At 40.8% G+C, this 13,091-nt stretch overlaps 1 protein-coding gene across 5 annotated transcripts in view; it reads left to right on the top strand.

Moving 5' to 3' along the window:
- The window catches only part of DOCK8 (dedicator of cytokinesis 8), a 241,736-nt gene that overhangs the window by 53,969 nt on the left and 174,676 nt on the right, over positions 1–13,091 (top strand). For 3 of the 5 annotated variants that reach the window (XM_059888930.1, XM_059888932.1, XM_059888933.1), the window contains 2 exons: positions 50–169; positions 1,107–1,196. The exons of 1 other annotated variant lie outside the window; for it this stretch is intronic. In XM_059888930.1, coding sequence (XP_059744913.1) covers positions 50–169; positions 1,107–1,196 — 210 coding nt within the window. The remainder of the gene's footprint in view (positions 1–49; positions 170–1,106; positions 1,197–13,091) is intronic. One more of the 5 variants, XM_059888931.1, reaches the window with a different exon arrangement.

Raw genomic sequence — 13,091 nt, 5'->3', positions numbered from 1 at the left:
TTTCAGTCATGTCTGACTCTTTGTGACTCTGTGGACTGTAACCTGCCAGGCTCCTCTGTCAATGGGATTCTCCAGGCAAGCATACAGGAGTGGGTCACCATGCCCTCTGCCAAGGGATCTTCCCAACCCAGGGATCCAACTTGAGCCTCCTGTGGCTCCTGCATTGCAGGTGGGTTCTTTACTGCTGAACCACAGGGAAGCCCCTCCTTCCATTAACTAGGGCTTGAAGTGCAAAGCAAACCTAATTCTGTAGTTTCTGGACTCAGTGGACTTCCCAGGCTACTTGGTTTCACCCAAATTATGATTCACATTTTGGGGAAAGGAAGGATTAGCCTGGAAACTTAATCACCATTTGTAACATGCTTTTATTGGGGGAACAAAAATTATTCCACAGTCTGAAAAGTCAAGTTATGAACCTTAAGCTTTTAAAGTAATTTTTTGGAATAATTTTATTGTAATTTACTTACAATAAATTCACTCATTTGAAGGTGTACAGTTTGAGGAATTTGGCCAGTTTATAGTTACTTTGTATAGTCAAGATATAGAATGTTTTACCCTGAATAACCCTGCTGTGCCCCTTTCTGTGGGTCTTCCCTCGCAATCCCCAGCCAGCAGCACTAGGCAATCACCAATCCACTTATGTCATCGTGATTTTGCTTTCTCTGGAACTTTGTATCATTGCAGTCAGACAGTATGGACCTTAATTTTTAGAACACCCCCCCCCCCCCATCTTTTAAGTTGAAGATTGCCCACGTTTTTATACTAACACCAGTTGTTGAGTGTGTGTACATATGTTATATTATTTGAGGAGTAAATGCCAGACGTGACCAGTGGGTTAAATCTAAAATGAGTTGGTTGGTAAAACCAGAAGTGAGCATTCACAAATGCCAGACGTGACCAGTGGGTTAAATCTAACTTAAATGAGTTGGTTGGTAAAACCAGAAGTGAGCATTCACTTCCTTTGTGAGAGAGCTGCAGCCTCCAGTGTACTCACTTCCTCACACACAGCAGGGCCCCACTTTCTGGATTGTACTAGTGGTTATCTTGAGGAGGTTAGGTTATTTTTTCTTTCTCACTTATTACTTCAAAACCACTTCTGCTCTTAGAAATTTGGTAACCTGCCGCTCAGTTTCCTGCAGCCGCCATTTTGTCTCCTGTGGCAATTTCCACGCCGTGTAACTGTGTGTCTTTCAAAGGTATGTTTGCTGGAGGGATTTGTGATTCTTTCAGTAGGATAATTTGTGGTTTATGTCACTGATGAAATAGTAGTACTAAAAAATGTACAGCACCTTTTACTGCAAAAGATAATTTGCAATGACAGTGCTTTAAAAAAAATCTATTTATGACTTCGGTAGCATGTTCAACTGCCCTTTTTAGTTGTACTTTTTCTGTTTCAAAGTCACAGATTATAATAAAAGCATATCAAGTGCATAACAGCCATGATGTATTAGATACACTTTAAGATAAATTTGCTTTGCTTTTTGGTTTCATTGGTGCTGATATATATTTCATTTAAACAAATCTTTTTTAAATTTCTGACCTAAATTGTCTTATAGAATATACAAATGCAGTTAAAAAGTGACTGGATACAGTTTTAAATCTTAAACAAGGTGGGGGATGTGGGGTTTGGTTCTTTGCTTCTCTGTAAATTTAGATTACAGCTTTCTGCAGTAGCTGCCTTGAGAAATAGTGTGGACCTCACTATTAAGAGGCTTTAAGGAAGTTTAGCTCACAGACGTTAACCCCTTAGCTACACACCACCTGCAGCCTGAAATTTCTTCAGGAGAAATTTTTTTAAAGTCACAAACTTTAAAAAGTTGTTTCCTATTTGCAGGCGTTCTCTTGGCAGTTACGCCTCCTCATCACTAGGTTTTGACAAACGTGAATTTGGATGAGTTATTTCATTAGCTAGGTGGTAGGATTAACGTGTGGCTTAACTACTCCTTTTCTAATAGAAGATCTCAGAGAAATAGCAAAAATGTTTAACTATACATGAGTCATGTATAATTTCTACCTGATTCTATTTGCAAATGAATAGCCTTTAAAACGTGTTTTTCCTGCTTAATTCCATTTTAGTCTTCTGAATATTCTCCCCCAGGTCTCTACTTCAGCTTTAGCACAGTATGCAGACCCTGTTTCTTCTGGTTAACTGTGTGATGAGCAGATGGCAGGAGAGGGCCAAAATCTGCCTGTGATTAATCTTTTGTTTTTTAAATGCATGGCCTACTCAGAAAAATCCAATCACCCTAATGTTTACCTGCTGGTCCTGTCGTACTATCGGAATGAAGTGGCTGTTCTTTCCCTTGAGTCATCTTTCTGAATGAAGGTTCCTCCAGCAAAAATCACCCACTTACATGATAATTGCCCTTTTCCTTAAGAAATTATTTCCATTTCATAGAAAGATAATGAGACATTTCAGGGAGATTTATTTCTGGAAAGGCAGAGGAATAGTTTATCACCTAAAGATTCTCAACCTGAAGCAGCTCTTCTTACATGAGAAGCCATAGACTGTTCATTGTAAGATTTTAGATGATTGAAAAATTTGACTAAGTGCATTTTGACTTTTATTTCCCTTACCTTTGTTTATGGAACCACCATTTCAACAACCCCACATGCTGATATAAATAATTGTTTAATTTTTAAGAGTATTGAATTGGCACCAAGTTATTTATTATATTTTTAAAATTTAATGTTTATTTTATAGTGGAGTAGAGTTGATTTACAATGCTGTGCTAGTTTCAAGTGTACAACAAAGTGATTCAGTTATACATGTATCCATTCTTTTTCAGATTCTTTCCTCATATAGGTTATTATAGAATATTTGGTAGAGTTCCCGGTATACAGTAGGTCCTTGCTGACTTTCTGTTTTATATATAGTAGTGTGTATTACTATATATACACATGTTAATCCTAAACTCCTAATTTATCTCTCCTCCACCCCCTTGCCCCTTTAGTAACCCTAAGTTTGTTTTCAAAGTCTGTGAGTCTGTGTCTGCTTTGTAAATAAGTTCATTTCTATCATTTTTTAAGATTCCATATATAAGTGGTATCATATGTTTGTCTTTGTCTGACTTACTTCATTTGGTATGATCATCTCTAGATCCATCCATGTTGCTTCAAGTGGCATTATTTCATTTCTTTATGGCTAAGTAATATTCCATTATGTGTATGTACCGCATTTTTATCCCTTCCTCTGTTGATGGACATTTAGGTTGCTTCCATGTCTTGGTTATTGTAAATGTGCTGCAGTGAACATTGGAGTGCCTGTATCTTTTTGAAGTATGGTTTCCCCAGATACATGCCCAGGAATGGGTTTGTTGAATCATATGATAGTTTTTTTTTTTTTTTCTTAAGGAACCTGCATACTGTTCTCCATAGTGGTTGTACAAATTTACATTCCTACCAACAGTGTAGGAAGGTTCCCTTTTCTCCGCACCTTCTCCAGCCATTTATTGTTTGTACGTTTTTTGATAATGGCCATTCTGACCTGTGTGAGGTGATAGCTCATTTTGGTTTTGATTGCATTTCTCTAATAATTAGTGATGTTGCAAAGCTTTTTATGTGCTTTTTAGAAATAGACATTATCTAAAACCCAATCAATTATAAGCTTCTTGTTGTTTTGCAAGAGGCAGGAACTTGCAGTCAGGTGGATCCGGGGTGGAGTATAACTATCACTTACTTAGGGGGCAAGTTACTTAACCTTGACTAGGGCCTCAGTTTCTTCACTTGCACTCTGGGCATAGTAATGCTACCCCTATTAGGGTTAATACAGAAGGATAAAATAGATTCTGTGTAAATAGAGGCTAATGCTGCTGTCTGTGTATTTGGCACTATGGAGACACTGTGGGAGATTTCCAGAAGATGAATAGGAGATGCTTTTGCCTTCGAAGGACCTTATGATATATTTGGGAGGGCAGATAAAATAGAGAATCCAAACTGGCTTTGAGTATGGTAGGTATTCTGAGGAAAGAAAGATCTAAGATTAAAAAAAAAAAAAAGAAGTAAAGGCTTGAAGTGGGAGGCTGAGAAGATTTAGAGGAAGGTTCGCAACCCTGGCTCTAATTAGAATCACCTGAGACCTTTAGAAACACACCTGTGTCCTCTCATAGAACAATTACAGCAGAATCCCAAATATCATTATTTTAAAGTTCCCTGGGACTTTTACATGTGGTCCAGATTGAGGATCATTTAAAGAACCTATATACATAGCAGTAGTCCAGATGTTGATAGGAGGAGGAACATAAGAAAGGCAGAGTTCCTTTTGTGTCCTGGCTGCTCTGCATTTCAGAAAGTGAGTAAGTGAAGGCTACTTGCTAATCCTGTAGATATACTTTTATATGCCTATAGTGGATTCTGTCATAAATCTGATAAATCAAATGAGAGGAAGGACGTGTTTGATTTTGTGGGTATTTGTGTGTGTGTGTGTGTGTGTGTGTGTAGTGTTATTGGGTTTTTGTTTTTTTAACTCTAATTGTAAATATTAGCTGTGATGATTGTGTATACATACATTTTCAAAGTAGATAAAACAAATAAAAATTTTGCATTTTTTAATATGAAGAGGATCTACCATTTAGATTTGGTTTTATAGACAAAATGCAATGATGCAGACTTACCCTGGGTCTTTTGTGACACTCTTAATAGTCCTGTGCCGTGGGCATGTAAATAGGTTGCATACCCCCTGATGCCAATCACCTATAAAAGCAAAAAACTATGTATTAGTGTCTTCATTAAGAAGAATCTGTAAAATATTAAAACCATTTTTTCTGATTATTCAAAGTAGAAAGGAGAGTGAAATATACAAGAGTAGAAAGGTAGGTCATCTTTGCCCTAACTTAGAAAGAATTTGAGACACTATGTGCATAGTTAATAACTTAACCTACATTTTTATAGAGGGAAAATCTTATTTTTAAAAATGAGAATAGAAAAATTGTGAAGTAAAATGGAATGAATCAGCTGGGCCAGAACAGTTCTTGCTAAAGAGAAGGATGTAGAAAGCCACATCCTGGATATAAACGAAAACACCATGGTTACACGACGTGCTTGTGTATAACAGTTATGAAGGAAAAAAAGGAGGTCTCATACTCATTTTTGTTACATGTTTAAGTTTCTGTGTAATCAAGCAACCTTTTTGTTCTGTTACCAAGGATGATCTAAATGATGGATCACCTGATGAACATGGTGATCTTCTTTTATTTTTCCTTTGTGCTTCATCTTTCCAGAAGTTGGGCTGTCCTTAGGTTTCAGTGATTTAACTGGAGGGGACATGATGGAAAATGAAGATGTCATTATAATTTTCACGGACATTCACAATGGAAGGTCAAATGAATGCCACCCTGCATGCAGAGCATGAGTTTCATTACTGTCATTGTAAAGCACAGGAATCAAACCAGTCTTGGTAAGATTAGATTGATGTCCATTGTGGCATGTCAGTATCTTCTGTGCAGTGGCATCGGTGGAAGATTGCCACTGGTGGAAGCAGAGAAGTGTTCCTTAATCTAAGCCATGAAGTGCTTTGAGATATTGAAGCCGGAGAACTTTACTGCCTTATGCTCTGTTTACTTCAAGATAGTAGAAGAGCCAAGAGGATTGCTTTAGGTATTCATTCATTCAGGAAATATATATAGGTCTCACTCTGTGCCAGGAATTGCTCTAGGAGCTGGGGTTACAATAGTGAATGTAACAAAGCGTCTGTCTTCATGAGCTTGCATTCTAGAATGAGAGACATAGACAAATAAGTGAATGTAGAGTATATCGAGGGATAGTAAGTGCTTAAAGAATGAAACATGGATAGGGAATAGAGAGTGACACAGAAGAGGGGACTATTTTGGATTGAGTGGTCTGTGAGGGCCTGCAGGTCTAGAAAGGAGACACTTGGGAAGAATTATGAATGAACTTGACAAGTATTTGAAGGAAGAGTATTCAATTTAGAAGAAACAGCACATTCAAAGTCCCAAAGCAAGAGCACGTGGCATGCTGCAGGAACAGTCAGGATGCAGACAATGGGCTGAGCAGAGAGGGCAGTAGGAGATGAGATGGTAGAAGAATCAAGGCTGAGTCATAGGCCTCTAGAAGAATTTTGGCCCTTACTTGGATTGAAATGGGAATTTATTATTGGAAGTGCTGGCTTAGCACAATTTGCATTTTTATTATAAAGATTGCTTATAAGGTTCTTTTTTATAAAGATCATTCTTGCTGCTATGTGGAGATAGATTCCACATAGGTGGGGAGGGCAGTTAGGAAATTGACACAATAACTCAGGAAAAATGATGGCAGTGCTTTGGAAATGGGTAGTCGCAGTAGAAAAGGTGAGAAGTGGTTGGATCCTAGATAGATTTCAAAAGTAAAGTGGATGGGATTTTCTGACAGATAATATGTACGATGTGAGAGAGAGAGAGATCGACATTGACCCAAAAGATTTTCCCCTGTACAGCTGGTGGAATGGAATTGCCGCTTGCTGAGATGCAGAGACTTGAAAGATATAAGAAGAGCAGATCAGCAAGAAAATTAAGTAATTTTGAATTTGTTATGTTTGAGAGGCCCTGTTAGATTACCAGAGAGTGATGTTGAAGTATAATTGGAAAAATCAATCTGAATGTCAGGACAAAGATTGAGGCTACAGATACATACCTATAGTTTTAAAAAGAAAAAAAAATTATTTAAAGTCATGGACATAGATGATATCATATGGGAGTAAATTCAGACTGGGGAGAGAAGCTCTTTTAGGACGCAACCTGAGGGCACTGCAAAGCAAAAGGAGAACCTAGAAAAAGTGGTGTCCCAGAGGTGGAGTGACCAAGTGTCTGCTCCAGTTTGCTGGACTGAGGGGTTTCCTGGTACATGGACTTGCAGAACTTGGGATACACTAGGACAGTTTGTTCCTCTCCAGGTGAAGAAAGTGCTTCAAGGAGAGAGTGATTAACTGTCCAGTGCTGCAGATAAACCAGGAATGAGCAACAGCCATTGAATTTGGCGACGTGAAGGTCTTGGGTGACACTGACCAAGACTTGTCTCTCATGAACAGCCAAGTCAGTTTGAGGACCACTCAGTGGCACCCCACTCCAGTATTCCTGCCTGGAAAATCCCATGGATGGAGGAGCCTGTAGGCTGCAGTCCATGGGGTCGCTGAGGGTCGGACACGACTGGGCAACTTCACTTTCACTTTTCACTTTCATGCATTGGAGAAGGAAATGGCAACCCACTCCAGTGTTCTTGCCTGGAGAATCCCAGGGACAGGGGAGCCTGGTGGGCTGCCATCCATGGGGTCACACAGAGTCAGACATGACTGAAGTGACTTAGCAGCAGCAGCACCATAGGGATAAACATGCCTGATGGTACAAGGACACGGCACCTAGAAGAATCATGCCTCCTCCCCTACCCCCAGCCAACGGGCATGAAGCTTCCCTCAAGCTGTGACAAAGTACCCGGTCCCTTGTGGTCCTTTCTGGGTGGTGCAGTGGTAAAGAATCTGCCTGCCAGTGCAGCAGATGCAAGAGACACCAGTTCAAAACCTGGGTTGGGAAGATCCCTTGGAGGAGGAATTGACAAACAGTTTCAGTATTCTTGCTGGGAAATCCCATGGACAGAGGAGCCTGGTGGGCTGCAGTCTGTGGGGTGGAAAGAGTTGGATATGGCTGATTACACACACGTACATCCTTATGATTACCTGTGTGACTTGGGCCAAGTCATTTAACCTCTCTGTTTTTCATTATCCTTATTTGTGAGATAATGACCAGATTTGTCATTTTAATCTTCTATCAGGGTGTTGACTGCTGTGCTATGGCTACATAGATTAATTTTCAACAGACATGGTTCTGGTGCTGTAGAAATTTTCAATTTCAAGTTGAATCGTACCCCATGTCAGGAGAACTAGCCATTGATGTACATTAAAGGACAAAGAAAAATTCAGACCCTCTTCATTTAAAAAATGAATATTTGTGAATAATTTAAGCCTTTAAAGTATTTATACTATTTTTGTGTATTCTAGTCTTCTGTTGATCAGACCTCTGAGGAAAAAAAAAAAATAGCTAGAAAGAAAGACTGCACAAATCTTCACTAGAGGAGTGTTGAAAATTGATTGAGGGCATTGACTGTGTCTCCTTGGCCTACTGCTGGACTGCTTAGGACACCAGTGAGTATATGTTGAAGGAGTGAAAGTAGGTGTATTCGTCTGGATTCAACTGGAGCAGTGGAGCTGGTAGGGGATGTATCTTCACGTATGATAAGGAATTGATTACAGGGCATTGGCTTAGCCACTGGTGGTGGCTGGCCAAGCAAGCCTGAGGTCCACAGGGCAATCAGGAAGACAAGATCATAACAAGCTGGAACTCCATGGGTGAGATCTAAAGCTTAAAGTCCTGGAAATTCCAGAGAGCCTCCAACCTCTTTGAAAAGGCATCCAACTGGTTAAGTCAGGCCACCCAGGCTAATCTCCTTTTTGATTAATTTAAGTCTGTAATGTCTGTAATGTCACATTACAGCAGCACTTCAAATGGTGTTGATTGTATCAGTAGGTATGTGTATGCTACCGAATAACTGCAGCCTCCCTTCTGTCCTCCAGTTCTGGCAAGAGAACACCCTTGTAGCCCACCACACCTGGAAAAATACTAGGAAGGGAATCTGGAGGAATGTAGTTCTGCAGAGCCAAGTTGACACATCACAAAGCCATTGCAGTCAAAGTCTGATTTAGGATAATTTGCTATCTTAAGTTATTCTTTTGTTTTGTTTTTATTTTGATTATTTAGGTTTTTTTCATACATTATTTTAACAAATGATAATTCCTTGGATAAGTACTTTGGACCATTCAAACTAGTCTGAGTCTCCACTGATTAGAAGGTCACATATAACTCAGTAGCAGAGAAAACAAAAACAATAAATTTTCATGTTTGACTTTTATTCTCCCAAGAGGCTGAGGGACTGATCTTAGAACATCCCCCGCTCCCCCGCCCCACTCCATTCCCAAACTTCAGCCCAGTGAAACACAATACCACTGTAAATCTCCTCAATATTTGTTTATACCTAAATAGCATTGTGTATGTGGGTATGTGTTGATCGCTTCATAATATATAAAACTCACTCTTGAGATTGACTTCAGATAACTTGGAGAACAGAAATCTCTTTTGGTTCCTGTTTATTATTTGAATATGCAAGAGGAGCAACTTGCTCAGAGGCCTAGTTAACAGTAGCTGGCATCTCCACTCACTTGCCAACAGCAGGGCTAGTTTATCTCATCTTTGAAACAACAGTTTCCTCCCTTGTTAGTTTCAGCATAGAAAGTGTAGGGTGACTAGTTATTTAATGCTGGCTGTGTGTAGTGTTAGACTAATGCTCAGCAATTCTATCATTATGGCTTATTTTTATAGTCTCTTCAGTCCTGAAGTAGATTCACACCTTAAGAGTATTATGACTTTATGATCAATTGTGCATATTGCATTTGGCACATTGGCCACACAGTGTTCAATGATGATACTATATACTTTTTCATAGCTCCCCCCTCCAAAGATAGCATTATTTTATATGTGAGAAAGTGTCAGACTTCCCTGTCCCACAGTTGACTCAAGATCTGTAGAAAGAGCAGCTCCATAAGGGCCAGCTCAGTGACTTGTGTTTGTTTATTTTTTTTTTTTAAATATTTGTCTCTATTGATTATTTATTTGGCTGCACTGGGTCTTAGTTGCAACACTTGGGACCTTCTAGTTGCAGCATGCAGGATCTAGTTCCCCAACCAGGGATCAAACATGAGCCTTTTGCATTGGGAGTGACACTGGACCACCAGGTAAGTCCCCCAGTGACATGCATTTAATAGATGTCCAGCAAGTAATTGCTGAATGAGGAAATCAGCTGTCCTTTTTCCCTGGCTCTTGGGCAGCCTGTCCAATAGGTGACAGGTGCCATTATCAGCCAGGCTTTTTTCCTAATCCTTGTGACTTTGAATTTTAAAAAGTGAAAGTATTAGTTGCTCAGTCTTCCAGTGTCTAACTCTGTGATCCCATGGACTGTAGCCTGCCAGGCTCCTCTGTCCATGGAATTCTCCAGGCAGGAATACTAGAGTGGGTTGCCATTCCCTTCTCCATAATATCTTCCCAATCCAGGGATCAAACCCGGTTTCTCATATTGCAGGCAGATTCTTTACTGTCTGAGCCACCAGGGAAGCCCTTTAAAATTTTAGGGATGTGACAATTATAATACTTAGACTGGACCTAAATTTTTTTTCTCTCTGATGATTTCACACAAATGCCATTTCTTTTTGGAGGCTTCTACTTACTAGTTAGGCAATGGCACCCACTCCAGTACTCTTGCCTGGAAAATCCCATGGACAGAGGAGCCTGGTGGGCTGCAGTCCATGGGGTCGCTAGGAATCGGACACGACTGAGCGACTTCACTTTCACTTTTCACTTTCATGCATTGAAGGAGGAAATGGCAGCCCACTCCAGTGTTCTTGCCTGGAGAATCCCAGGGACAGGGGAGCCTGGTGGGCTGCCATCTATGGGGTCACACAGAGTCGGACATGACTGACACGACTTAGCAGCAGCAGCAGCGCTAGTATCCACATTGCTGCAAATTTTGCTTCAGTGTAATTTTTCAGTGTATCTTTTCAATGCCTCTGCTTAAATAATTGATATTCCTTATGGTAAATTTAACATTAAGTATTATTTTAATAAATTACTTCACGATTATTAATTTGAGGAGCCAATCTCATGAGAAGTTCAGAGTAGAGCTTGTGGATGGTAATAAATGGATTTTTCACTGTCTTCTAAACACACTTACTGCTGTCTCATGTTTTAGTTATTTCTGGAAATCTAGGTTCCATGGAGAACCTGCAAGAGAAAGCAAAATTAGGAGTCTGCCTAGATTTGAATTCCACAGTGACTACTTCCCAGCTATGCAGTCATGCCTGGGTGAATTCTTAAATTTCTAGCCTTCAGTGTCCTCATCTGTAAAGTAAAACCTTACAGAGTTCTGGTGAGGATTAAATGAGATAATGTCTAGAATGACAACTTCTTGGCACGTAGTGCACAACAACTTCTAGTTCAGGGGTGTAAATTTAACAGTAATAAGGTGAAGTATGCAAACAGTGCAGCCTCTTCATTTCAAGGTGAAGTCATTTCAGTCCCTTTCCCTGAACTCTGTGCCATGTTGTGGTAGGGAGTGGGAAAGTCTGCTTTCTTTTGGGGGGTTGGTCTCATGACAGTCTACAGTAGATTTTTTTTGGTTCCGTGCATGTATAGTGCCTGTTGTTCCCCCTGGTGGATGTCAACAGTGTCTTTTTGCAAACTCTGTCCCCACCTGCTTCTGCATAGGCTGACCCCAGGCTCTCTGAGCCTGCCTGCTGCTGGCCCCAGCTGATTCATTTGGAGAGGCCCACTCTAAAACCTGTGCTCCTCTTCTTAGTGACCTCCAGGTCCCCAGTCAGAGCCCAGGGAGACTTCTCTGTCCCCAGTCATGCCTCATAGAGCCTTGGGCTGCCAGGGGAGTGTCTTTGCGCTCTCCTAGTGAAGGACTTCCTGTTCCCTTCTCTTCGGCCCTCTTTGATCCAGCTGCCATAGGGCATTATGTGAGCCAGCCCTTCAAGAATCTCAGACAAGGAAGGCCTGTGTTTGCTCCCTTGTCAGCTTTGCCCTCACTCTTCCCTGTGTCACTCACGTCTCCACCACCACCAGGGACACAGAGGTGAGAGGAGACGGGGCAAGCCACACTTACATTCTCTAATCTTCTTGCCTCTTCCATGACACTTTGTTCCCCTTCTCCAACCTAGAGCCTTACATCTAGTCTGGTGTATGGTTTCAGGATGATGAAAAACCGGTTTTGTCAGCACTTTCTTTGGATCTGTCCTTGTTTCAGAGCGAGACAGTACAAGTCAAGAATCTGGGGTGTTTGCTGGACTGATGACTCCAAATTGTCTGCCATAAATGAACACCACGGAGCTGCTGCTATTGTTGTTGTTATTACCACTACTTATACCACTACTACACACGTAAACTTGATCTAAATTATCTTTATTCCATTAAGGCAGTGGTTTCCTAAGTCTAAGTGAGTTTCACAAGGTAGAAAAAATATTTGTGGAATTGCCAACTTTTTCTGGTGGCTCAGAGGGTAAAGAATCAGCCTGCAATGTGGGAGACCTGGGTTCAATCCCTGGGTTGGGAAGATCCCTTGCAAAAGGGAACATCTGGGGTATTCCAGTATTCCTGCCTGGAGAATCCCATGGGCAGAGGAGCCTGGTGGGTTACAGTCCAGGGAGTCGAAAAAAGTTGGATGTGACTGAGAGACTAACACTTTCATGCATTTTTCTTTTATCACCTGAGGAAAATTAATTTTTAAATTACCATCTATTTTTAACATTTCTTCCCCACCCCCTCCCCACTGTGGAAGGATATAATTGAAGAGCAAACAAAAAAGCAAACACCAAAACAAAAATCAACACTAAAACCCCAAAAAACAATCCTTTTAAAGCAGGTACATTTAGCCTTCCGAATACTTAGCCCGTTGTCCTTAGTTTGCTCATTAACTTCAGTCAGTCAGTGACAGCTTCTTCCCTGCCGGCACCAGGCAGCCCAGCGGTATTTGGAAATCACTGCCTTGGAGTGTCCCAGCCACCCAGGCTGGTTCACTGTGGGCTGTGATTACGAATGAAGTGGTTTCAAGAATCAATGTAGAGGATGACTTGGGCCAAATAAAACACTGTACCTGAATACTCTGAGTTGAGTTTACCTGAATACTCTGAGTTGAGTTTACCTGAATTTCTAGAAAATTGCCTCCAGTTCGCTGCTTCACTATATTTGGGTAAACGTGGCCTCAGAGAGCTTTGGCAAGAGAAATTATAAAAATGCAGCAAAACCTTGTGATTTCATTTTGGATCTCCTTAGGAATCCTCATCAAGATGCAATTAAACAGAGAAAAATTCTGCCTTGGGGTGTGATTTTAATTACTCACCGTGTTCTGACTTGACTCTCCACGCTGCGTTTCTTTTCCTTTCCGTATCACCGCTTCTGTGTTTGACATCAGCCCCACTTAGCTGGGAGGAGAGCGAGGGCAAGGCATGCATCTGCTGTCACCTTAGCACTTTTATCCCAAACCGTGTGGGAACGTCCTTG

This window comes from Bos taurus, chromosome 8 (assembly GCF_002263795.3).
Source record: "Bos taurus isolate L1 Dominette 01449 registration number 42190680 breed Hereford chromosome 8, ARS-UCD2.0, whole genome shotgun sequence".
In the NCBI taxonomy this organism is placed as follows: domain Eukaryota; kingdom Metazoa; phylum Chordata; class Mammalia; order Artiodactyla; family Bovidae; genus Bos; species Bos taurus.
The sequence above is the reverse complement of the archived record's forward strand: the minus strand, read 5'-3'. Positions and strand labels throughout refer to the sequence as shown.